This window comes from Aethalodelphis obliquidens, unplaced genomic scaffold, assembly GCF_003676395.1.
Source record: "Aethalodelphis obliquidens isolate GAN/ISIS:26980383/991018 unplaced genomic scaffold, ASM367639v1 scaffold37, whole genome shotgun sequence".
Lineage (NCBI taxonomy): Eukaryota > Metazoa > Chordata > Mammalia > Artiodactyla > Delphinidae > Aethalodelphis > Aethalodelphis obliquidens.
This window is the reverse complement of record NW_020837981.1, coordinates 8,428,075-8,456,014: the sequence shown is the minus strand read 5'-3', so window position 1 is coordinate 8,456,014 and position 27,940 is coordinate 8,428,075. Positions and strand designations below refer to the sequence as shown.

Genomic DNA, 27,940 nt, shown 5'->3' with positions numbered 1-27,940 from the left:
TGTGTGTGTGTGTGTGTGTGTGTGTGTGTGTGTGTGTGTGTGTGTGTATATATATACACACACACACATATATCTGTATATATGTGTATATATATAGTTATATATAAAAAGATAGTTATATGTAATATATAAATCAATATATATAGGGACAAAAATAATTTGAAAAAAGTTTTCCACTCATAGGGCTTTTTAATATACATGTATACAATGATTCCCCACCCAATACTGATTGCAGCACTGCACTGCTCTGTCTTGGGTGTGGGGACGGACGTTCTGACTGAGCCTCACCATTTTGTCAGTAAAAGTGCTTGTCAATTCACACAGCAAGCAAATCTCCAAAACTATCATGCTTGGGGGGGGACAGGGGATCCAAAATCTAAACCCAAAACATTCACCATAAAAACACCTTTTTAGAGATGGTTACAGCTGTGACATTTTTCTCCTCCCCTCCACCCTATGCTGTTTGATGGAATTTGTTTTCAAGTAAACATTTCAAATACGTATATAGCAGCCCAGGGCTAGTCCATCCATACAAGAATTTGGTCATGGTGGAGTTGGCCGATTTGTAAGAACTACTGTACTGCCTAAAGCAGGATTTGCATACATAAAATATCTGACAACTGTATATTGAAAAAAGGGTTATTTTTCTACCTTTTCCCTCATGCTTACTAACGTTAAAAAAAGAAAGAAAATGAAAGAAAAAATAATTATACCAAAATGCGTTTGGCTCACTGTCGCACTCTTTTTCTTCTCTCCCATCTGGTAATGACAAGGGGGTCATTCTCTATTACTGTCATTCACCTGCCTAAGTGGATTGGCTACGTTAAAGAAATTGACGATGAGAAATTTTTCCCACCAGCTTTCTGCTTTGGGACAGCCAGCGTCGTGCAGCTGTGCCAACAGCTGAAGGTAGTAGCTGGCTTTTGTCTTTGTTGAGTCAACTGTGGCTTGATCCTCCTACATTCTGATTTATTTAGCCTGTCGGCTCCTAGAAAAACATGATCTGCCGCTGGGTTTATCTTCCTCTCTCTACCGCGGCCCCAGCCCTTGCTCCTCGCTGGCACTGGGGCCCTAACTAATCAAACAAAGGGGAGTAAAAAGGTCCCCTGAGAATGCGTGGAAAAATACTTGCTCTTTCCTGAGCATTATTTATTCTGTACATAAGGTAAGTAATTCACCTTTTAAAAGATGTAAAAGTCCCAGGAAGGCAGTTTTTAATGACTTACATCTGATATTTATGATACATATGGCTTTTCATCCCAAATGTCAAAAGTGAGAGGAAAAAACAGCTATTCATATGGCAGCATAAGGAGACAGAATAACAATTTAATATGCAATCAAACCTCTTTTCACTTAAATTAAATGACTAGCATTTGATACTTCCACGAAGGGAACTATTCTTTCCTCCACAGTAAGGGAAGAAATGTTCATATGAACTCCCAAAGGAAGCTAGCTCTGGGACAAAAGGCCTTGGTGAGTAACTAAAAAAATCTCCGGGCTTCCCTGGTGGCGCAGTGGTTGAGAGTCCGCCTGCCGATGCAGAGTACACGGATTCGTGCCCCGGTCCGGGAAGATGCCGCGGGGCGGCTGGGCCCGTGAGCCATGGCCGCTGAGCCACCGCGTCCGGAGCCTGTGCTCCGAAACGGGAGAGGCCACAACAGTGAGAGGCCCGCGTACCGCAAAAAAAAAAAAAAAAAAATCTCCAATGTTCTAACAAGCAGGTGCTTCATCATCTACACAAATGGCAAAAGCCTTTCAAATACTTCGCGATATTTCGGCCCAGAGAGTGGAACAACCAATATGTTTTGGTTGCTTGTTTCAAATAAACGTGTGTATATATTATTGTGTGTATATATAAAAAAAAAAAAACAAGAGAAAGAAAGAAAAACAACAACAACAAAAAGAAAACCCAAAGCACCCTGACAATCCTTATACATCAGAATAAACTGTTCTTCTACATTAACTAAACTTGCTTTGCATAACTGACGTGGATCACAAGCGCTCCCTTCTTATCTGTGAACTCATTCCTGCAGTGAGCTATTTATGTCTGGAGCATGCCTTAGGGTTATTTTTCCCCTAGAATCATAAATAACTTTTGGTCCGTCTGCTTATTTGCTGTTGTGCTCAAGGGTTTTATGGTGGTGGAATAAAAATGACAACCACATGCACACTATCATACATATGCAAATATGTGTAAAGAAAAGGGGGGGACTACAGGGGAAAACGGGGAAAGTTACTGTTGGAAACACCCACTGGGTAAATGAGTGGCAGATACAGTTTCACACACGGAGGCAGTGGATACACATATCAGAGCCGCTCTTCCTGCACGTACTTCTGTTTGTCTCGGGACTCCCGGGACTTGGGCCGGTTCTGTCGGTTTGCTGTGGATGGGATGGAGTGAACGGAGGAGCTCTTCTTGCTGGAGGACTGGGACGAGTGGGAGGAATGGGAGAGGCTGGCCCGGGACTGGCCGGCGTTGTGGTCAAACTGCATTAAGCAGAAGATCAGGTCCGTCGGCACGAGCTCAAACTCGTACGGGGGGTTGGTGATGACATACCTGGACGCGGAGAGCAAAGAGGTCATAGAATGAGGGTAACTCGGTGGAGATTTCACCTCTGAACCAAACCAGGTCTACCCGAGGATCTGGGAGGTGGACTTCCAGCTGGTCCAAGGCCTTAAACAGTATCTTCCAAGTGGAACAAACTCTTCCTCTGTTTAGCTCAACAGAGGAAGTCAGCCATGAGCCCTGGCGGAGATGCTGAATTAGCGCCAGTCATGGGAGAACCAAACGGTACTTCCTGTGGTCTACGTACCCCTTTCAATACAATATCAAGTTCCCTTCTGCTCCTGAGTGGCCCGAGGGCATGCAGGAGGTTTCCAGGACTGCACTGCATCTCTCATTCTAGAATGTTCTCACAATCTCAGACATATGTCACAGGATCTTTGTTTACCATGATCTAGCAAAATCTTAGTCCTCCCTCCCTCTTTAGCTTTTAAAAATCAACCTTGGTAGAGGATGTCACTTAATGGAAGAATATAAAACACCTCCCTGCCTATGTGTCCCTCAGGCTTTAACTGTTCTCCTCAATTTGATCATGTTTTTCCCCGGTTAACACCAGACATAACTAAAAATCACTTTGTTTCATTTCTAGCAGGGGATTTCAAAATTGAGGTCCTCAGGCCAGACATATCAGCATCATCTGGGAACTTCCTAAAAATGCAAATTCTTTTTTTTTAATTGAAGTATAGCTGACTTACAATGTTGTGTTAGTTTCAGGTGTACAGCAAAGTGATTCAGCTCTCTCTCTCTCTCTCTCTCTATATATATATATATAATGTTCTTTTTCAGATTCTTTTCCATTACAGGTTATTACAAGGTACTGAATATAGTTCCCTGCGCTATACAGTAGGTCCTTGCTGTTAAAATGCAAATTCTTAAGCACCCCCACCCAAGACCTACTGAGTCAGACACTCTGAGCGTGGGGTCCAGCAATTTGTGTTTTAACAAGCTTTACAGATGATTCTCATGTTCATCTAACTTTGAGAACCCACTGGTGCACAGCAATTATGCTCAACTCCAGCTCAACTGTAATCTCTGGGCATTAAAACTACATATTTTCATTTCATACCAGTTAAGTCAGAGTCATCAGACTACTTTTAAAAAGTACCTGCAGTGATTCTACTATGCAAGCAGGTCTGAGAGACACTCATCTCTATGGCATTGTTTCCTGGGGTATATTACATGAACACACTGATTTTGGCAATTCTAGGATGTACTTTTAATTTTAGGCTGCTATGAATGTACTTTAATGCATATTAGAAAAATATAACTAGCATATACGAAATGTTATTTTTTTCTGCTTCAGGCAATAATATATAGTTTTCTTTAAAATACATATATAAAAGTAAGTCAATTGAAAAATACGTTAAGTAAAAAGATAGGTATCTATGAAAAAGAACATACACACACACACACACACACACACGTATTACTGAATCACTCTGCTGTACACCTGAAGCTAACACAACATTGCAAATCAACTATACTTCAATAAAAAAAAATTATATATATATAGGTGTCTAAGACACGGCAAAGGAACCATTTACCTTAAACAGTAGCAATATGAAATATTTCTATATTAGGTACCAACAGAATTATCCCAGTAGCAGGAGTCTGGAGGACATGCTTGCCTTCAGACTTCTGTAATTAGGTGATGGATGGAACTAGCCCATAAAACTTGAATTTTTCCCACAATGTCTTTATATCTGCTATTAGTAATTAAAGAAAAAAGCTTCCCACAACCAACAAACTCAGTGACGGATTTAATGTGGGCAGAGTAATCTGCACGTTGAGAGCGTGTATGTAGACCTTTGCCCTCATTGTGGGGGACAGGAGAGGGCATTTATGTCTCTGCCTTGCGGGTGGGAGTGGAAACATACTCACCTCTTCGTGCACTGGCTGGGGGTGCTGAGGTGAGCATCTCTCAGCCGATAAATTCCAAAACAAAGCATATTATATGTTTTCAGAGCTTTGCAGAACAGATCACCATAACAACCACCATCCTGGGAGTCAACGAAAGAACAGAGAGAAAAAGCATTTTTATTTGCCTGAAAGGAGAGGTCCCGGGGAGAAAAGGGCTTTTTAATGAAAGCTCATTTCGGTGTCTCCTGAGTCGGAGGGTCTGTACCAAGGAACCGTAGCTGAAGAGGTTAGTGTGGTTTATAGCCTACACCTCAATACCGGTGATTTTGGGGAATCAGATAATAATGGGTTTTCCTCTGGTTCTCTCTAGTTTTCCATCTGCAGCAATGAGAGCTTCAAGGAGATGGGGCCTCTCCTTATTTTAAGTGATGGTGTAAGCTTGAAGGTCTCAGATGTCTGTTCAGCTGAGGAGAAGAAACCAGCTTTGCAAAATGGTGATGATGTTTAGCCCCAGCTCAGCTGTAATCACTGTGATCTGACCGTGTTGTCAAAACTGCTCGAGTGATAATGAAAATCACTGCCAGGAGAAAAGACCCCACCAGGTACTATGGTGACAGACTCTTTCAGAGAAGGACTGTGTGAAAAGCACAATTTACAGACCTCAGAGATGGCAAGGGTGGAAGGGAATGTGTTTCCCCAGGAGCTGGAGGTCTGCAGGCTGAATAACTGGGATTCACAGTTCTAATCAGTTCACAGTCACCTTCCAAGGGTCTGGGGCCTGATGCGGAATGTGAAAGCAAACTCATTCACTCAGAAATGCTGGCTTCCTGCAGCCAGTTGGCTTCAGGTAGATATTATTATAGGAAGGGCACCAACGGCTGACTTCACTGGGAATAAAGTGACTGCATCTGTCCTTCCTGTTACCGAAGTTTTCAGATGGGCATCACATTAGAGAACACAAAAGGAGCCAGATCTTATCATTATTTAAAGTCTTTATTCTTTTAAAGTGTATCAATGAGTAAATGATGACAAAAAGAGCCACTACCTATGGAGGTGGCCTTTTAAAAAAGCCCAGTCTAGCATAGATCCCTGCCCATAACCAAACTAAAATATAGTGCAAGTTGGCATCAGGGTTTCAGAAGAAATGGAAAAAGTGACCCTTTCCTTGGCTCCTTTTCCACTATTTGGACTTTCTGGGTGGCACTATTGTTTGTACAATGGGTTTACTGGCTCCCAAGACTGGGCTCCAGTCCCTGAATGCATCCATGGAGTTGGGCTGGGAATAAGGTTCAAGACTGCTTACTTCTGCCAGAGTGCTTGAACCAGGCTGGTGCGTGGAACCCAAAGGGAGGCATGGGTCCCTCTGCAGCAGCAGGGGCATGGGGGAGGGTGACTGGGTCCAGCCTCAGAATTAATAGCCCACGAGGGGCTTTTAAAAACCACTGATGGCTGTACTCAGCCCCCAGGATTCTGGGCATGACCCCAGCACCGGTGGTTTTCAGAACACCATAGCTTATTATGTGCACGTAGACCCGCTGGCCGAACCAACAGCATCTCATGTGGATTCTTTAATGTCTCTAATTCCAGACCGAGGTCACCTAACTCTGAGGCTGGACCCATTCACTCTCCCCCATGCCCCCGCTGCTGCTGAAGCGACTGATGTCTCCCTCTGGGTTGCACACACCAGCCTGGTTCAGGCACTCTGGCAGACCTATTAATGTGCAGTTGGGGTTAAGTAGCCCTGAGTCATGCTAAGACCTGTAGAAAAGGCTCCCAGCCGTGGCTGCATTTGGAACCCGCCCCCCCTCCCACCCAATGCCTCCCATCTGTGGCAGAAGGTACCTGAGGGGAGTCAGTAAGCCCACAGGCTCTGAAGCCAGGATCCCTAGTGCAAATTCCTTATAGGGCCAGTCCTCAGTCTCTCTGAGCCCCAGTTTCCTTAAAGCGTCTGATAAGAGAACCTACGTCAAAGGGTCACCATGGGGATTAAAATGAATGAATACATGTAAAGCCCAGTGCCCGCTACACAGTAAGCCATAAGCATCACCTCTTACAGTTCTTTTCCTGTAGAAAGTAGCAAAGGCAGAGACCTAGCCTGTCACTGTCTGACACATTTGGATCCCGCCATTCCCAAACAGCCAGCTCAGGTGCCCTCTGCCCCCTGAACTCACCCCCAGGTCCGCAAAGGGCCCGTCCAGCAGTGCTAACTGGGCCACGCGGCAGCGGTCCCTATTGGCCAGCGTCTGGGGGGTGCTGTAGCCCCCGCGCAGTGCATTCTCCTCGGCGATCAGAGCCTCCAGCTCCGGCGTGGCTCCTCCGGTCACCAGGGTCCGTATCAGGGTGAGGATGTTGTCATTGAAGTATGTCTGGGAAGAGAACGGTGCGGGGGGGTTCCTTTAAGCAAACTTCCTAAAGTCATGACAACCGACATTCAAATGACAACTTTCCTTGATATCTCCTGTTTAAAGTTCTGGCCTGTCTCTTCAAATAATTCTATGTGGGAAGTGAAAAGACAGCAGCCTCCAATTATTCAATTCTTTTCTCTCCTACTTGGTTCTGCCACGAGAGCCTGACTTTTAAAAACTGATTCAGGGGATTTTTATTGAAGGGCTAACGTCAACATGGTTGGTGTTTATCATAATCGGTGCTAATTGGGATGTAAATATGGCTTCCTCTCCTGCTTGCTCAGGGACCTTGGGTGTGTGTAAGAAAATGCAGCCCGACCCAGGCAGGATGGCCCCTGAGCTCCTGTAACCCACGTGCCAGGAAGCTGCCTCTTCCAACAATGGCAGAACTTCTCTCTCGGTTGGAACGAGATGCCAAGAGCGTCATTAAGGCCACACGTTCAACAATTTTATCACATGCTTTGTAACAGGCTAAACCAGAAGTCCCTGTCAATTAAATATGCCAGATCAATTTATGACAAGGTGGGTCCCCTGGTGTTTTTGCTCTTACGTAACCTCAGTGGTCTGAGGTGAATACAGCTTATTAAAGAAGTTCCCTCTACACGTGTACATTTGTCTCACATCTGAAACATAACAGGTCTGTCAGGAACAAGACAATGGGAGCTTTAAAAAATTAATAGGATGTCAAATAAAAGAGCTCAAAAAGACATTTGTCACACAGCCTAATTTGAGAAAAATGTCAGTTAAGGGTCTGTTTTCCATTTTCCAGTGTAAGAAGAAGTCAAACAGGCTAAATAATATCAAGCCAAAGTTTGCCTGTGGCTTTTGAGGATGGATGGACCTTTGGGAGCAGGTTAGGCAAGACAGCTGCATTTTAACTTCAGCAGTTTTTTGGACAGTTCACGGGGCAAAAATCTAGTGGGGTAAGGATGAGTTCTCTCCCGCTTGGCCATCACGAGTCCTATGTCTTGGGGGAAGTTGCCTAATCATTCTGGGCTTTGATTTTCTCATCCATAAAATAAGCACTGTCATTAAGATCAAGTTTATATGCAACAAATTCCATGAGGACTTCTGAGTTAAGATGATAGCTGCTAGCCAGGCTGGAATCACTTTCCTCACTGAAGTACTCACAAAAATACCCAAAGTGATACAAAATTTCAATAGCAAAGGAAACTAGGAGTGTGAGTCAGAACCAGTCAGACCCTAAGGAGAATGTATCATCTAACAGAGCTCAGATATGCCCTGGGGCAGAGAAGCTGAAGAAAAACAAGTAAGGGAGGAAATGTTGCTGGCGCAGTGAAGGGGTGAGAGGCAGGCTGGAGGTTTAACGCTGACCTCACCACTTAGTAGCTGCGTGACTTTGGAAAGTTATTTCTCATTTTTGTGCCTCAGTGTCATGATCTGTAAAATATAATAGAGTGGTTATAAGGACTATATAGCCAATATGTGCGAGGCACTTAGAAAAGTGCTTTGTGCACAGGAAGCACTGAGAAATACTTTCTGGCCTGATATCAGAGACTCAGGCCTTTGTTGAGGAGAGGTCAACCCATTCCCAATCTTCCCTTTTAAAAAATCTTTTCTGGCTTTTTTTGGTGGGTTGGTAGTGGCAGGCAGAGGAGGGTGGTGCAAACCAAGGCCATTCATTTTACCCTTGAACCTGCACTTCTCAGGCTGCCTCCATGACAAGACCCCATTTAGACTGAGCAAAGGCCCAGTGAGGGTCAAGGGGGACTGCATCCTGGACTGTGACAGCCTCCACAGGACTGGCCACCACAGGTGAACTCTCGTGGAGGCTGGTTCAGGGCACATGTGAAAACATTTCCCAAAGTCTTCAGAGGTAAATCCCCTTCCCTATAGTCCAACAGCCCATCATCAGAAGCAGAAGATCACCCCCCGGCCCCAGCTCTGCAGCACATTAAATGAAGGAGTGCTGGACACAGAACTGTGACAAAGGCCTTTGTGCTATAATTACCCTTCTAGATCAACACCCAGGGAGGAGTCCACCGGCATGAAATGTGGATGGCAGAACATTCACAACCTCGTACACTGAAAAACAGACCTCTCCTTGCTCCGATGTACAGAGAGAAAGAAAGAGCCAATATAAATATTTTTAAAAAGGGAGCGACAGCATTTAAGATATAAAGGAAAAGCATTCTTTTGGTTGGTTAAATAGTTACTGGAAGACGTAAAAAAAATTTAGGAAGCATTTGTTTTAGAATCAAAATCAATTTAAAAAAAAATATAGAGTATCGGGCTTCCCTGGTGGCACAATGGTTGAGAGTCCGCCTGCCGATGCTGGGGACACGGGTTTGTGCCCCGGTCTGGGAAGATCCCACATGCCGCGGAGCAGCTGGGCCCGTGAGCCATGGCCGCTGAGCCTGCGCGTCCGGAGCCTGTGCTCCGCAACGGGAGAGGCCACAACAGTGAGAGGCCCGTGTACGCAAAAAAAAAATAAAAAAAAAAATAGTATATATATATATATATATATATATAGAGAGAGAGAGAGAGAGAGAGAGAGAGAGAGAGAGTATCTATAACAAGTAAAAGATCAGATGGTAAGAAAGCTGACTTCATACAACTTATTCAATTATTTTTAAATGTAAGATATTGAAATTAAAATGAATGTAATAAAAAAATGGTTAAAAAGAATCCAACGTTTTTTCATGATAAACACACTCAACAAACTAGTAGTGAAAGGGAATTTCCTCAACCTGATTACGGGCATATATTAAAAACCCACAGCTAACATCAGACTTATTGGTGAAAGGCTGGATGCTTTCTTTTTAGATCAGGAACAAGACCAGGAAGCCAACTCTCACTGCTTCTATTCAACATAGCACTAGAGGTCTTAGCCAGGGCTAGAAAAAAATAAAGTTATCCATATCAAAAAGGAAGATGTAAAACAATCTCTATCCACAGAAGACATGATCTTGTAAATAGAAAATTCTAAAGAACACTAAAATGATATTATAGGTAACAAATGAGTTCAGCAAGGTTGCAGGATACAAAAAACAATACACAAAAATCATTTGTGTATCTACGTACTTGCAATGAACAATATAAGAATGAAATTAAGACAATTAAATTAAAACAATTCTCATTATAATAGTTTCACAAAGAACAGAATATTTAGGAATAAATTTAGGAGGTTCAAGATTGGTACACTGGAAACTACAAAATATTGTTGAAATAAATTAAAGAAAATCTAAATAAATGAAAAGATATCTCAACTTCATGGACTGGAAGACTTAGCATTCTTAAGATGGCAATACTCCCCCAAACAATCTACAGATTCAATGCAGTTGCTATCAAAACCCCAAAGACCATTTTTACAGAAATGGAAAAACTGATTTTAAAATTCATGTGAAATTGCAAGCACCCCCCAAATAACCAAACCATCCTGAAAAGGAAAAACAAAGTTGGAGGACTCACACTTCCTGATTTTAAAATATACCACAAAGCTACTATAATCAAGAGAGTATGTTATTGCCATAAGGATAGACATGGACTATTGGAATCAAATTGAGAGTCCAGAAATAAACTCATACATTGTGTATCAACTGATTTTCAACAAAGGTGCCAAGACCATTCTACAGAGAAAGAATATAGTCTCTTAAACAGATGTTGCTACCACAACTGGGTATCCACATTCAGAAGAATAAATTTGGACCCCTACCTCACACCATATGCAAAAATTAATTCCAAATGGATCAAAGACCTAAATATAAAAGGTTAAACTATAAAACTTAGAAGAAAACATAAAGGTAAATAATTATGAACTTTGATTTGAAAACTGATTCTTAAATATGACACCCAAAGCATAGGCAACGAAAGAAAAAATATATGTAAATTAAACTTCATCAAAATTGAGAATTGTTTGTGCACAAAGTACACTAACCAGAAAGTGAAAAGAAACCCTACACAGTGAGAGAAAATATTTGCAAACCGTATATCCCATAAGGGTCTAGTATCTAAATATATATTAAAATATCTTGCAATACAAGAACATAAAGAAAAGTGACTCAAATTTAAAAATGGACAGAATACTTGAATAAATATTTCTCTGAAAAAGATATACAAATGTTAAACAAACAAATGAAAAGATGCTTAACATCACTAGTCATCAGGGAAATACAAATCAAAACCTCAATAAGATACCTCTTCACACCCACTAGGATGGCCAAAATAAAAAAGAAAGATCATAACAAGAGTTGGTGAAGATGTGGAGAAATTAGAACCCTAACACAATGCTGGTGGGAATATAAAATGATACAGCCACTTAGGGAAACAGTTTGGCAGTTCCTCATATGGTTAAACAAGTTACCATAAAACCCAGTAATTCTCCCCCTATGTATATACCCAAGAGAAATGAAAATTATGTCCATATGAAAACTGGTACATGGATGTTTATAGCAGCATTATTCATAATAGCTAAAAGGTAGAAACAATCCAAATGTCCATCACCTAATGAATGCACAAACAAAATGTGTTATATCCACGCATGATCATTAGGCCATAAAAAGGTATGGAGTACTAAGACATGCTCCAACATGGATGAACCTTCCAAACATTATGCTAAGTGAAAGAAGCCACTCACAAAAGACTACATATTATATGATTCCACTTATCTAAAATGTCCAGAAGAGGCAAATCTATAAAGATAGTCAGTAGATTAATGTTGCTTAGGGCTGGGGGGAAGGAGACAGAGGGGTAGTGGGGATAGCTAAAGGACATGGAGTTTCTTTTTGAGCCAATGAAAATGTTCTAAAATCTACTGTGGTGATGGCTCTACGTATCTGCGATTATAGTAGAAATCATTGACTTGTACACTTTAAATGGGTGAATTGCATGATGTTAATGATAGCTCAATAAAGGTGTTTTTAAAAAAGAGTTAAAAGGTAACTAAACTTGTAATGGCCAGATTTTTATCTGTTAAGAAGCAGTAATTAAAAATACTGTATTGTACACTGAAAAATGTGTTAAATGGGTAGATCTCATATTAAGTGTTCCTATCACAATAAAAAAAATCAATAAGGTGTAGAACTGAAAATCACACATACACACACAAAAAAATGTGGAATTAAAACTAAGAAAATCACCTGAACAACTGAACTACATAGAGAAATGGGTAGCGATTTCCTTCCTTCCTTTCCCTTTCTTTCTTTCCTTTTTTTTTTTTTCTTAATGAGAATGCTGGTTGAGGAAAGACAACAGAGGTCAAATTGATAAATAGCAAGTGTTCACAAATGAAAGTTGTAAACAAAATTCAAACAGGTAAAAATGAGCAAGCAAGCAAGGAAACAAATGAATACAACCTGCCTGAGCTGAAGAATGAACTGAGGATGAGGATGAAGATGGTTCACCGAGTGAATGCAGCCAACAGCTAGACCTGTACTAGATGAACATTTGAATTTAAAATAGTAAAGGAAAAACGTGACCTAACACAATGCTGTTAGGAAAAAAAAAATGTACAAGATCAGGTTAGCCGCAGACTTATCTAGGAAAGAGCTATATCAACTGAGTTTTGAAAGGACACATTTATTCCAAGAATTCTACACATAGCTACACTGTTGATCATCTGTGAAATCAATAGAAATATTTTTTTTCTCTAGGTACCTAAGCATTTATGGATTTACTTCATTTAAAAAATACTTGGAAACAAAATCATCTTCCTTCAAGATCTTTTTAAACTTTTAAAAATTAAAATATGAGCAAATTTTGTTTAAAAATACTAGTGAAGGGGTTTCCCTGGTGGCACAGTGGTTGAGAGTCCGCCTGCCGATGCAGGGGACACAGGTTCATGCCCCAGTCCGGGAAGATTCCACATGCCGCGGAGCGGCTGGGCCCGTGAGCCATGGCCGCTGAGCCTGCGCATCCGGAGCCTGTGCTCCACAACGGGAGAGGCTACAACAGCGAGAGGCCCGCGTACAGCAAAAAAAAAAAAAAAAAAATACTGGTGAAATATATTAAAACATGGAATTTAATAAAGGATATATTACTACAAAACTGAAGGCAAATGTCAAAAGTAATTCTTGAAAGAAAAAATATGACATAAAATTATCTATTAATACAGTAATATTAAATTATTTTTAAAAGTCAGAAAAATGAGGTAGGAGAAAGAAGATGAAAGTTAAGACATGTAAATTCCCTGATCTTATAGAGGGAGGAATCAAGAGCTACTACATTTTTCTAGATAATAATACTAAGAAAATATAGTTTCAAGTATATTTATAGAGTGTCTGGTAACCACTAACTAGAGTTAAAAATAGAATGTATAATTTTCACATCACTAGAGAAAAGAAGCATACAAAATATAGACCATGTACACAAAGACAGATAATTAAAGACACAATTACAGAATCATAAAGCATAATGCAAAATTTTAGCATTGTAGGTTATATAACTAAACATAAATGAGCTAGATGATTTGATAAAAGGGCAAAGATTCTCAAACTTGTTCAAAAACCAAAATCAAACTCTGGTGTCTCAGAGGTAAAGAGGAAAAAACAAAACAAAACAGGCAAAGAAAAATATATTTAAAGGGAAAAATTTTAAATATTACATTAAGCGACTTAACTCTATGTTCATAATTAAAGTTTACAATAAATATATAACATATTTATGGAGAAAATATTATAACTGAAATATAGACAGCAAAACGAATTAGCCATTATAGCAAATTAAACATGGACTGAGAGTCACATGTAAAATTGATATGTGAAATATCATCGTGTTTCTTGTTTTCACAGCTCAAAGAGACCAAAATATAAGGAAATGAAGGATGTAATAAGGGTATTTATTAGATTTGTGTTAAACTTCGTACCATTTTAGATAGCATCCAAACAATAATTACAAAGTATGATCGATGGCCCAAAGTATAAAATCTCAATATATATAATAAAGTATAAGCTGTATGGTCTATATTTAAAAAATAGAGTAGTAGGTACAAAAGTAAATATCCCAACACTTCCAAGTTTTTTTTTAAAAAAGTATCCTAAATAACTGTGGGTCAAGATGGAAATCAAACTCAGAATACAGAGTATTAAAAATTAAAGATTATTTGAAAATGACATATAAAAATGTCATGGATTGAGGCCAAAGCTACAGAGACAAATTCAGAGCCTTAAGTGCTTTTATTATTAAATATGAAAGAATTTCAGCAAATAATTCTAAGTATTAAAAGAATTTTTTGTTGTTCTTTTTTATCTTAGAAAAACAGAAGGATGAAATAAAAAAGCATCAATTAATGAAATAGCAAGAGGATATTTAGTGAGGTTAGTGAGTTGATATGTTTTTAAACTTGATAAAATTATGCTAAATTTCCTCTGGAAACAGTTTATGAAATTGTCCTCTGAGGTATTATAATATTAAAGATTTTATAACTAAACGTTGTAGGCAATATTAAAAATTAGAAGATCAACCAGAATGAATTGAAAATCAGGGCCTTGGGCCAAATCCCGACTGCCACCTGTTTTTATTTTTAATAAAGTTTTATTGAGACCCAGACATGCCCATTTGTTTACTAAAATGCTTTCAGCTTTTGTGCTAAAATGGCAGAATTGAGTAGTTTCAACAGAGTCTGTACGGCTCTCAAAAGCCTAAAATATTCACCATCTGGCCCTTTACAAAAAAGTTTGCTGTTTCATTTCTTAATATGATAAGGAAAGCATAATGCACCATGGAGAAGGGATGTTTACTCAACAAATGATTTAGAAGAAATCGGTTATCTGGAAAAAAGTTTTTTTCAACAATATGGTAATGATTAAATAAATAATGAGACACGTATGTGACTTACATTGTACAGATATTAATATTATGCTTTCAGAGCATGTCATGTTACATGACATAACATTAAAATATTCAAAAAGCAGGATCCAAAAAACACTATGATCTAAAACTCATGTTAAAAGTGCAGACCCCCACAGATATAGTTATGTAAAAATATTTAGTATTATATAAATACTTAGTATTATGTAGTATTATGTTATAGTTATGTAAAAATATTATGTATTTAGTACCCCCAAATTTTACATGGTGATTAATTCCTGGTAATAGAATTCTGACTGATTTTCATCTTTTCCTATAATTTTATTTATTTTATATATTTTCTACTAAGAAAATATATTTATTCTAAATTTCTAAAAAAGGCAATAAATGGAATTTATACAACTCAGTAGCAAAAAAAACCCCAAAATTTGATTAAAAAATGGGCAAAGGAACTGAATAGACATTTTTCCAAAGAAGATATTCGAATGGCCAACAGGTACCTTAAAACAGGGGTCCGCATCCCCCGGGCCGTGTACCAATACCCCTCTGCAGCCTGTTAGGAACCAAGTCACACAGCAGGAGGTGAGTGGCGGGCGGGCGAGCGAGCGAAGCTTCATCTGCCGCTCCCCATTGCTCACATCACCGCCAGAACCATCCCCTCTACCCCACCCACCCGCCCCCATCTGTGAAAAAACTGTCCTCCACGAAACCGGTCTCTGGTGCCAAAAAGGTTGGAGACCACTGCCTTAAAAGATGCTCAACATCACTAATCATCAGGGAAATGCAAATCAAAACCACAGTGAGGGGCTTCCCTGGTGGCGCAGTGGTTGGGAGTCCGCCTGCCGATGCAGGGGACGCGGGTTCGTGCCCTGGTCCGGGAAGATCCCACATGCCGCGGAGCGGCTGGGCCCGTGAGCCATGGCCGCTGAGCCTGCGCTTCCGGAGCCTGTGCTCCGCAGCAGGAGAGGCCACAGCAGCGAGAGGCCCGCGTACCGCAAAAAAAAAAAAACAACAAAAAAACACAGTGAGATATCATCTCACATCTGTTAGAATGACTATTGTCAAAAAGACAAGAAATAACAAGTGTTGGTGAGGATGTGGAGAAAAGGAAACCTCTGTATGCTGCTAATGGGAATGTAAACTGATACAGCCACTATGCAAAACAGTATGGTGGTGCCTCGAAAAATTACAAACATAGATAGCTACCATATGATCCAGCAATTCCACTTCTGGATATATATCCAAAGGAAATGAAGTAACTATCTCAAAGTGATAGATATCTTTTGTACCCCACGTTCACTGTGGCATTATTTACAATAGCCAAGACACGGAAACAACCTAAGTATCCAGTGAGAGATGAATGGATAAAGAAAATGTGGTATATATACAGTGGAATAATATTTAGCCATAAAAAGAAGGAAATCTTTCCATACGCAACAACACAGATGAATCCTGAGAGCATTAAGCTAAGTGAAACAAGTCGGAGAAATACAAAGATTGTCTACTCTCACTTATATGTGAAATCTAAATAAAGTGGATCTTACAGAAACAGAGAACAGATTGGTTGTTGCCAGAGGCAGGAGGTACAGGTTGGGGAAATGAGTGAAGGTGGTCATAGGATATAAACTGCAGTTATATAATTAATAAATTCTGGGGACATAACGTACTACAACATAGTGCCCGCACTTAACGATACCATATTGAATATCTGAAAACTGCTTAAGAGTAGACTTTTAAAGTTCTCAGCAACAATGACAACAAAAAATTGCTGGTGAGGTGATGGATTAATGAACCTTACTGTTGTAACCATTTCACAATGTATACATATAACATTGCACATCTTAAACTTACATAATGTTATAAATCAATTATATCTCAATAAAGTTGGGAGGGGAGAAGGAGGTAAATGCTATAAAATAGTTAAAGGCAAAAAACATAGCCACAAACAACCTGATGAAAATATAGCTGAATATTTAACCAATCTCAGGATACCTGATGAGTCATCTTGTTCAGCAAGCACTTTTTAGGCATAAAAACTATAGAAGAATTCACAAAATATGCATTTACATGGTTCTACACACAAATTAAAATTATGTGTACTTCAGAACTACCATAAACACAATTAAAGGGCCCCCTAAGGAAAATGATAATCAGTGCCCGCTGAAGTGCAAGAGATGGCATTTACACATCAGTGATGGTAGTGCAACTGGTACAATTGTTTCTGGGGGATAATCTGGCAATGTCTACCAAGAGCTTTAAATATGTTCACATGTATTAAAAGCCCGGTAAGTTTACCTCAAGATAATAAGTTGCTTCTTGCTCAAAGATTTACGTACAGTAATACTTATCACAGGGTTAATTATTGTTATAATAAAAAAATTAAAAACGGAAATGCCCCACAATAGATAATGTTTAAACAGATTCTGGAACAACCATATGTCTGAGTCTCAGGAAGTCCTATGGAGGTCTTGCAGTGATACCCAAGAATATGACATGATTAAACACTCTGAGAAAAATAGTAACTTTGAAAAGAAACAAAACCAAGATATAAAACTGGGTGATTCCATATTTATCTACCCATCTGGAAGGAAATATACCAAAATACTAACCATGCTGATCTTTGGGTGTTGGGAATATGGTTTGTTTAAATTTTCTTCTTTACATATATCTGAGCTTTCAAAATTTTCCAACTGAACATGAATACATTGTCTAAGGAAAACACAGTCAATGGTTCTTAAACAAAGAACACTCTAAGTTCTGCTCTGCAACGGTAGGTCAGGAAGGTCATCACGAAAGGCTGTTGTTTCGTCAAATCTTTAGGATTTGACCTTCACATGTTTCCCCTTCTGCGTTGAAATCAGTTACACTGAAACAGCATAATCTTTTCGATCAATCAGTCGCTGACATTTATTGAGCACCTACTAATCCCTGGATCTTGGTTTGGACTGAAATTGTACGCTACTCCAAGAGTGTGTCACTTTCAAAATTGCCCATCAAGGGGTATAATTTCAGGGTGGGTCAGAGCATTTTACAGGTCCCTGAAAAATTCTGGAACCACTCATGACACTGAACACAATTCTCTGCCCCCTGAGCTGGGACTATATCCCAGATCTCTCTCCTTTCTCTTTTTTCATGCAGGCATCAAGGAGCAGTGCTTTGGGCCACAGTACCTGCTGTGGCCGAGAATAATGATGTCTGTTAGCAGAGCACTCTTGCCCCCATTTTGATGCCCCAATATTCAGCTGCAGGGAAGTACTTTGAGCACTGCATATGGGTATGCTCTGAGCATGTTTCAAGGTCTCTTTGTGATCTGAGCAACTCAGTGGAAAGACAATGCTTCTCCTGAAAAAGGATGTCCAGTCAGCCATTTTGGAAGGCACACATTTCATTATGGGGCCAGGGTACCACTCACAGAGTACAGAGCAGTCTGCAATTAAATATCACATCTAGCGCTTTCTGCCTAGGAAGTGACTGTTTCAGCATCATGGGGGCAAACCAGGTGCTAGGACTTCAAATGCCAATCATCAAAGACTATTCCTGTGCAGGATGTAGCAGCTAGAATAAACCTCTCTACAACTCACCTGACCCAGAAGGCACAATTCTTTTCTGGGTTAACGGAAACACTAGATTGAAGAAACACAGAACTCTGTAATACGTAGGTGTGATCCTTTGCCTCCTACGCTTTTGCACTGCTGGTCTTTTCTGTGCCCTACCATAGCCCATGTTCACTATGCCTGTGCTAGAAGCCTTGTGAAGGAGTCTCACATAGAACCTCCAACCCTGGCAGGACTAGTCTTCAGGGATGCTTTGGCTAGAGGCCTTTGCAATGGCTCTTCCTGTGTCACATGTTTGTTGGGGAACAGAGTTCTCCAGGGTCCTGCTCAGTGCCTGGGATCCAGAGACCTGTGTAGTCTAAGGAATATGGGAGTCCCTCTTCCCAGCGCTAAGGTCAGGGTTCCACATCTGGTCGCGGCAGCCTATCATCTAAGTATGGCAACATGGCACCTCGGGATCTGTGTGTAGACTTCAGAATTCAGCTGCTGTAGTCTAAAATCCCTGCTTCGCCTTTCAATAGCTATGACAATAGGAAAGTTGCCCAACTTTTCTAGGTCTTGGATTTCTCATCCATATAACAGGGATTAAAACAAACAAAACAAAACAAAACCCAGATTACAGGATAGTGTTAAATGAGATCGTTTGTGTAATTCTAATGCACAACAAATACTCAATAAAGGACTGTTTATAAAAAGAACAACCAGCTAACAGTGCAACCAATTTAGAAAATCCCTTTCTCCCTGTGCCTCTGCGTTCTCAGCTCTAATATCAGAGAGCTGGCCCAGATCACGTGTGTGACCCCTGAGCCTCTGAACTTCGGGGATCCTCAGATTCTGTAAGTAGACAGAATATCAGACATTGAGGAAACCCAGAAATGCTGGGGAAAGGACCAGCAGATTACACCAGGGAAATCTGAGCCCGCAGCGCCACCTAGCCTGCTCCACGGAGGCCCCTCTGCACCTGGGTCTCCAACACGCTGGAGCATCTTCCTCTTTTTATTTTTTTGAAGTATAATTACCAGAGCTTATGTTTCACAGTTAATGCTGTCAAGCCTTTTAAACTAATTGGTCTTTTATAGAAAATTTAACTGAAAATTAACACATCTTTTAATAACATTGCCTTAACTTTAATGGCACTTTGCCTTTCGTTTATAATTGCTCTAAAATTGTCATTTTCCATGTCATAGCTGCCATTTTTTATATTTGCTAGTTTTCATGGTGTAGATTTTTAGTTTTAGTATTTTTCTTTCATGAGGGATGAGAACTATTTGGTTTTCTTTTCCATCCTGGGCCTGCCTGGCCTGATGTGGCAGCAGGGGCATATTCTGAGTCCATTTGCCATGCTGACAGCGGTGCTAGCTCATCTGTTGCACGGTGGACGGTGGACTGTCTGTCTCCTTGTGAGCTAGACTGCCTAAATGGTGGCTCTTGAGTGGAGTGTAAGGAGTAGAGCTACAGAAGAAGAATTTGTTTAGGTAACTGATGTCACATGGCACTGGGCTGCCTGAGAACTCAGCCCTCTCGGTAACGTACCTCAAGGGTTCAGCCCTTCGTGCAAGTACAGTTAAGAGAGTACATCATGTGATTCATCTTCCAGATGGTCCTATTCTAAAGCCTTACCAACGTTAAGTTCGGTTATTTCTGGAAGAGAGGCCAGCTCTCTGCCTTGGAAAGCTAGTTACCCTCACCCCCAGCTGCTCTCTTCTGATTTTCAGTGTCAGCTTCCAAGTTACCTTCTAAGACAGTTTTACTCTGACCACTGTGGCTAAAATAGGTCTCCACACCCATTCAAACTATGTCCTGCTCTTCAAATTAGTTATCCTTATCTGACATTATTCAGGTACCCACTGTTACTGTCACTTACCTAGTGACTGCCCACTAGAATGACAGTTCAAACCACACGAGGGCAGGGTCTTTATCTTTCTTCTTCACTGCTGGATGCCCAGCATGAATAATAGTGCCTGGTATTTAGTAAGTGCCCAATAATGTATTGATTAATAACAGTACATGCATATAGAGCTTGCCATGTGCTAAGCGCTGCACTCATTACTCATTCAATCATCTCAACAGTCCTATGAGGTAGGTACTACTATTATTCCCATTTTAAAGATGAGAAAACTAAGGCAAAAAGAGGTTAAGGTTATACAACCAGTAAGTGGCAGTGCTGGGATCCACAGGCAAGCAGTCTGGCTCTTGAGTCCCTAATTTTTTCTTTCTAGGGAGGGTCCGGGTAGAACTCAAACTGGGGTGAGGGTAGGGGAAAGTGGGTGCTGTGTGGAAAAAAAATCTAAATACTCATGAGCCAGTTTTACCAAGAGGCTTCCTTTCATCTTTCTCATGTGTGTATGAGCATCAAGCTGGATGGTTCTGAAAAATACATTTCTTGTGTCCTCCTTCTTAGAGGCATATACCCATAAGCATAATTATTCCCACTCATCATGTGTTTCTGCTGTTGATTTGCAGGGAAAAGCCAGGAGGCCATGTCTGTAACATCCCTAGCTGTTCTAGGAATGCATGTGATGAATCAAAACATTCTTCTTCTTCACAAATGAAGCGGTGAGCAGCAGGAGTTGAATTATGAAGGACAATATTCAGAGAGTGTTTAGACACATGATTCAATGGCAATTTGGGGAGGAGCGCTAGAAAAAGGAGATCATAGGCATCTAAAGAGATGTGCGTGTGGATGTAGTGATATTGCTTGTAAGCGAATGCCTGAGATGGAAGCTTACCTCCAGCTCCCGCTGTTTGGAGTCTCACTTTCTCAATTTACATTCCTGCCAACCCTTTTAGTTCCTTCTACTTACTGCCTTGGTACGAGATAATCTCCTATTTTTTTTTTCATAAATTAGGGTTGGGGTGAAATGCCAAGAAATCACAAGTAATCAGAAGGTCTAGATCCAATTGGGTCTGTTGAACCAGATCCAATTTGAGACCTCACTGTGGGACTTGCTTATCCTAGACAATGAAAACAAGGCCTGGAATAAGTGGATAGGCATTTTGAGTAATGATTTGAGAAGTCACAACAGTGGATCAGTTAAATAGGTCTTGCTTCAACACTTAGAGCAGGTTTATTCACATTATTGTCCAAAATAATACTGTCTGCAGTAATAGTAATGAAGCGCTTTGTACAGTGCTGGACCCTCAATAAATTACGCTGCTGCCGATCATGACAATGATGGTTACTAGATTCCTGACACCGCTTTTTCCCAGGCTGGAATTGAGAAGTGCTGCTTTGCTAGCAGACTACTGTATTCATACACGCCTTAGCCACCTTCTCCCAAACATTTTAGTTTGCATTTCAAAGGAGATTAGAGACAGATTTTTTAAAAAATGTCAAACCAATCTACTTTGATTTCTCAGCTGAGTTTCTCTCTACAGTGATGCTGTAGAGAGAATGGTGCGACTCAAATCTAGATGTGCCACTCACTCCCACCCCGTGGCCACAGTGTGCCCCCTTGACTGTGTAGAGGTGAAGCGCTTTGGTGCTTAAAAACAGTTGTATCCCTTGAACCAGGGCTGGCTTCATGGGTGTGTGGCCTGCGTTGTCACCGAGGGCCCACGCTCAGAAGAGGCCCTCATTTGGTTCAATGCTCTGCTGTCACCCTTTTGAAATTCTTAGTAACTTATGAAAAAGCAGGCTTTCAAATTATGTAGCTGGTCCCACCTGGAATATATGGCGTGTCTGATCTGTGGAAACAATTTTGTAAGTGTGGATCTTTAAAAATTTGGATCGAGTATTTTACAGTTCTGAAAAAACATCGACTATAAACTGTTTCATCATCTTTTAGTGAGAACAGTCTTCTGAAATCTGTCTGATTAGGATCAGAAATAAAATGAATCTTCTGAGGAGATGAATTACAGAAATCTGTTTGAAAGTGGACTTGGAGACTGCGAGGACTATTACAGAGAATACAGCACTGTAATAAGCACATCCTGTTGCCTCCATCATGCCCTCTGGCCTGTTTAGGGAGTTTGCCCAAACGAAGCCCAACATCACTGGCAGGTAGAAAGGTGAGGCTCAGTACCCTCAGACCATCAGAAAGGTCGTGAGCCCTGGGAAAGCAGGATGGCCTTCAGTAAGGACTGCTTTCTCTCCTTCTTGGTTTGGCAAACAGTGGGATGGCATGAATCCCAGTCAACCTTAATTCAGATGAATGTTGTTTCATATTTATTTTTAAATCTATAATTCTGATTTTTCACTAAGATATGCTTGTAGTTGGACCACATTCAGGAATATAGAATAACCTAAATTAGTCTTAAAAAGCTTTATGCTTTTTCTTTCCTCAAATAGAGGTCCTTCTGGGATTAGCTTTAATGAATAGATGAGAATAATGCATAATTAGCATATCAGTTGTTTAACACATGCAGGAGAATAGCCTTCTTTTTCTTTTTTTTTTTTTTTTGAGAATAGCCTTCTTAAGCATTTGAAGAAATATATGTGTGTAAAAACTCTCTGGGCTATGTTTATGGTTTTAATGGATTCAGTAAAACTCTTTTTTTGTGGTTTCTCCAAAGGTCAGTTTTTATCCAGCCTATGTCTGTATTTATAAAAAGAGTGAAGTTGAGAATTCCCCCCAAAAAAGACTTTTCTATACGATAAATAAAGCCACTCAGTGGGAATACTTCATAATCTCCATTCTGGTCTGCTTTGCCTTTTGCAGCTCGAGATGGCTTCTTTGAGACGGGACCTACTTTTTAGTTGTCATTTGATTTTGGTCTCACAAGTGAAAACACAAATGCCCTGATTGTTCGACGCATATCAAGTTATAAAAGAAACTGAAGATGCTTTGGATCCCTGGCAGCCCACCCTCCTCTCTCTGCCACCATTCTGCGCCTTCACTGGGGCAGAGAACAGGCCAGGCCTTGCCTCACACCCACGCCTCTCCCAGGACTGAGTCTCAGTGACTGGCAGTGACCTAGGAGACACCTTTGACGCTTTGTCCTCTTCCGCCTTTGCTCATATTCAATCTATTCCCAAGTCCTCTCGATTTTACTGACAAACACCACTCAAACCCATCCACCTTCCTCCAGCCCCGAGGGCTCTACCCTACTCCACGCTACGAGAGCCCCTTACTCAGACTTACCCGCTGCCATCTTGCCTCCTGAGCCATCCTCCACACAGCTGCCCAGGCAACCCCCTCAAAACATAAACCTGATCACATCACTTGCCAACTTAAAACCCTTCAACGCCACCTCACTGCTCTTAAGAGAAAGACCAGAAACACGAAAATGGGTTTTGAGGTCCTGTGGGTCCAACTCTGCCTTGTCCTCCCCTTCCCCTCTCTCACTGAGGTCCAGCGACGCAGGCTTTCTTTGCCTTCTTTGAGCCTGTCAGGTACCCCACCAGGCCTTTACCTTTGCTGTCCTTCTTTGGGGGATTCTCTTCCCCATAAAATCTCCCATCTTTATTGCTCAGACTTTGAGCAACATAAAATATATATTCTTTCTTTGGAGAAATCCTTCTCTGATCCCGAGACCACATCAAGTGCTTACCGGTATTTACTCATAGCCTTCCTTGCACTTTCAAGAATTTATAATCAGACGGTTACCTGTGTGCTAATTTAAATAACATCAGTATCCCCTTCCAGATGGCAAGCTCGGTGTGGTTCGGCTCTCCAGGGTAGTTCAAGCTCCAGCCCATGCCCCTCATGCATTGGAGGCTGGAGGCGCTCTGTCCCTGGGTCCCCGTGTCCCCCACCTACTCACCGCACTCATGAGTGAATCCAGGACGCTGACGGCAAACGCTGTCCCACATGCAAACGGCTGCGTGAGGTACAGCTCTGTGTCGGGGTCATCGTCATCGTCTTGGTCCAAAAACTGAACATTAGTATCGTTCACTAGGAAAAGCATAAAGTAAGAATTAGATCAAAAGACCACATGCGGGCAGCAGAGTCAGAGAAAGAGCAGGCTACTGGTTTAGAAACACTGAAGTCACTGAAAAGGAAAGAAAAGCATGGGAGAAGCTGTTGATGGAGCTCAGGGTGGGGGTCGGTGGGACTCAATGGACTGCTCCGAGGTGCTTGTTCAAGGTTCCCAGGCCTGGAGAGCAGTGACGTCACGCAGACGTGCTCCACGACAGGCTGGTGGAGCTGGTGGACAGTGCTGGTCAATTCTTTGGTATAGTTTTAGATCGTGACGAAAAACACTCTGAAGCGTTTTTTTTGGTAGCTAAGTCCTTTGAGAGATGGACGTATTTCAAGGACGAGGAGCCATGAGTAGCCATGCTGGGTGGGAAGTTTAGCCACAAGGGAAAGAAAGCAATTTATTGAGAGTGAAGAGCAACAGATTGGGAGCATAGCAAAGGCAAAATAGCAAGGAATCCACCCTCCGGCACCACCCACAGCCTGCCCGGGGCGGGGGGATGGGTCTGGGTAGTGCCTGGTGTCTGGCCCTTAATCCAGGCCCAAACCCACCAAGTCCTGTTCAATACAAAGGATGAACCCCTGGCTGTCTCCGGCTGCTAGCTGACAAAGATTTGCTCTGCATTCCGAGGTGCTTGGGGATGCCCACGTTCTCCCTTTCCCCTCCTAAACAGCTCAATCTTTTATGTGCTTCAGCTCAAGCAGACGCAGCATTTGATGTTGTATTTCATTTCCATCTGAGGATTCCTCAAGGACTCCTCTGGCACGCACGTGCAGACTGATTGGTTGTGTCACCGAGATGTCTTTAACTTATTAAAAATTAAATGACAAATTAATTTCCATTCCCATCTTGGCATCAGAAATTATCAGTTTTGCAGAGCAAGTAATGGCGGGGAAAGTGTGTGGTGGGGGAGGAGATGAGCGCTTGTGATTTCTGGAATAATTATGGTGCTTTTAGGAAAAGAATAGATGAGGTTTCCTTTTTCTGATTCCTTTCTAAATGTATCAGCAGCTAATTCTCTTTCCTAGAGTTATTGTTTTAACTTTTTTTTTCCGTAAGGAACTTTTGGGATAACTTCTTTTGTTGTTGTTGTTGTTTTGTTTTTTGTTTTTTTTTGCGGTACGCGGGCCTCTCACTGTTGTGGCCTCTCGCGTTGCGGGGCATAGGCTCTGGACGCGCAGGCTCAGCGGCCATGGCTCACGGGCCCAGCCGCTCCGCGGCATGTGGGATCTTCCCGGACCGGGGCACGAACCCGCGTCCCCTGCATCGGCAGGCAGACTCTCAACCACTGCGCCACCAGGGAAGCCCTGTTGTTGCTTTTAACTTTTGTTTGTTTATCGGATGAGGCAGAATAAATGATAATAGGACAAAAGGCTGGGCATGGAATTATTTTTAAATGACACCATCTTGTTTCCCTAGAGAAAGATCCTAATGGGGGAAAATCTCTGCTCTCTGTTCTTCCAACGTTTATCATGTTTGGGTCCCCACTGTCCTTGCAGTGCTTGAGCTACAGGCTAGTGAAAATGCAAAACCCAGGACCTGACAACTGGGCTTTGAATCCAGGCCCTGTCACTAACTGCCCTGAGCAAAGCATTTTATCATTCTACACCTTAGTTTCTCCCTCTGTAAAATGGGGACAATATGAGCAGCTCTCCTGAGGCTGTCAGGAGGCTCCTATGAGACTCTGCTTGGTGAACCTGGCCCGGCACCTTGATGAACGGTAGCTGCTCTCATGCTTTCACGTTCTGTCCATGTGCTGTTCACACTATGAAAATTCCCAGCTTCCCTCTGCCCCTCTCAGAAGCACGTAAGTAAGGCCTTGGCTCAGGGATCCTGCCAGGGTCATGCGGTAGCTTTTCCTCTCCTCCCTTCATTTACCTAGAAGCATGCTGTGGGCCACAGTTTAGTCTTCCTGCTTTGTGAATGGGAAAATGTGAACCTGCGACAAGATGCAGAGGGACCTGGTTTTAAGTACCTGTAAGAGCTGAGGAGGGCGTACACATGGACGCTGCCTAAAGGAAGTGTCGGTTACCTCTTCTCACGACGATGGGGAGGGTTTGGTAGACTTGACAGGTGACTGGAGAATGTCAGCCAGCTAGGGATTCGAGTCTTTGGGGAAGAACTCCAAGGCAGGAGCCAGGGTTCTGGGTTACCTAGTCTCAAAGGGCGAGCAGCCGGTGTTACCCAAAACCTATTTCACGGGACAGTAATTATGTGGGTGCTAAGAGGTGATGAAAACAGTCACCCCAAAATGTATGTGATCAAAAACAACTGGGAAACAGGTTAAATAGCTTCAAACAGATTTCCTTCTTGTGGAACTTCTAGGAAGCCTGGACCCACTAACGTCAACTGGGACTCCCCAAGTGTGTGAAGACTGGAATACTATACAGTTTAAAAAACTTGTTTGACCTTGCACCATCTGTGTTTTTTAAAAGGCACTTTACTGGCCTAGTGTAATGCAGAAGACATCTCAGAACTTGTAGGTAAACAGTAAATATCTGTGGGGATAGGGGGAGGGGAGGTGGTCAGAGGATGATGATGGTTTGAGTGCTAAAGGCAGTATGACGAGTAGGAAAATTGGGCTTAAGGCAGAAGGTGAGGGTGATGTGAACACATGGAAGGTTCTCTGAGCTCATAAAAGAAATCTGGTGGTAGCTGAATACTTGAATTGTTGCCTCAGATTGGGGGCACCGCGCTCTTTCTTTTCTACTAGTCACAAATAAAGATGTCCCAGTTAGCTGGCAGCGCATGAATTCCAAATAGACAAAGAAATTCCTGGCAGTGGTGATACTGAAATGCTGCTGAGGTTTTCTGAGACAGAGATGTTTGGATGAATTTTCCCACCAGAAGTCTGGGCCACACAAGCTCCCTGGGTCCCTTACCAGCCTAAGGCTCTGAGAAGAGCAATCCAGAAGCCTACGCTTTTAGCCAACTTCTCTAAACATGAAAAAGACACCTGTCCTACTGTTGGAAACAGAAAATAGTGTGGCACTCCTTGACCTGAGTGAATTTGTCCTGATAAATAGCTACATCGACAATAATGCTGTGCTGAATGGTGGACAATTTATTCCTTTGTTTCCAGACACCTGGCAAGCAAGATTACTGTGTTAAAAGCCTGCTCTATTATTTTGAAATATATTTTGGAGCCAAGAAAATGGCATGTCCGTTTCAGTTGTGAGCTATTTGAAGGCAGATGATCCCTATCTCTCGATCTACCCTCCACCAAGCAGCACCTGCTTTCTCTATCTAGAAGATCAGCCCCCAGTCCTGAGACCTGCTGCCGATGGGTGCTTTTCATAGAGTTATTAACCAAGTCATGGGGAATCGGGGAAGAGCCTGACAAATGCCGTCACGACCACAGGCCTTCATCTTCTAGATGAGTCTGCTCCGAATCTCCTCCCAGAGAGGGCTCTGGGCCAGCGGAGTCGGGGTCAGAGTGCAGGGCTGGGCCTTGGTGGCTGCTAAGCTCATCCTTTGCATCCTTTCTTAAGACCTGGCTTTAATAAGCAAGGGTCCCCTATGAGCTGGCTGCGTTTATGGCTTCAGAACCAGAGCTTCTGAGAAAGGGCTGAGTAGGAAAAAAAAGGCAAATAAAGTCAGAATAAAGGAAAATAAACAGCTGGAGGGAAGGCACCGTCTTAGGTTTCTTATCTTAAAATTTTTATATTTCTCCCTTGACTTCCTCCGAGAGCTGTGAAGACATGTCAGTCAAACTGACAGTGTGCTCGAAAGAGGAATAGAAGGGAGAAGGTGGGAGGGGAGCAGGGGGACACATGGAAAAAAAAAAAGGCCCAAGCCAAAGAAAATGAATTAGAGCAAAGATGCTTTGGAAACAACTGCCAGGTCAGATGGGTGTGATCAAAGGTTTACTGATGCTGTGTGGGGAAAAAATCATTAAGGAAGGTTAGAACAAGACAGCCGATTCCAAC

At 41.8% G+C, this 27,940-nt stretch overlaps 1 protein-coding gene across 4 annotated transcripts in view; it reads right to left on the bottom strand.

The window, feature by feature from the left end:
- Positions 1 to 27,940, bottom strand: part of KCNMA1 (potassium calcium-activated channel subfamily M alpha 1) — a 747,896-nt gene that overhangs the window by 13,753 nt on the left and 706,203 nt on the right. For 3 of the 4 annotated variants that reach the window (XM_027129778.1, XM_027129780.1, XM_027129782.1), the window contains 4 exons: positions 23,856 to 23,986; positions 6,595 to 6,789; positions 4,445 to 4,563; positions 1,687 to 2,557 (listed from right to left, as the gene is read on the bottom strand). In XM_027129778.1, coding sequence (XP_026985579.1) covers positions 2,308 to 2,557; positions 4,445 to 4,563; positions 6,595 to 6,789; positions 23,856 to 23,986 — 695 coding nt within the window. In that variant the 3' untranslated portion in view covers positions 1,687 to 2,307. Of the gene's footprint in view, positions 1 to 1,686; positions 2,558 to 4,444; positions 4,564 to 6,594; positions 6,790 to 23,855; positions 23,987 to 27,940 lie in introns of those variants that run through there. The other variant, XM_027129781.1, reaches the window with a different exon arrangement.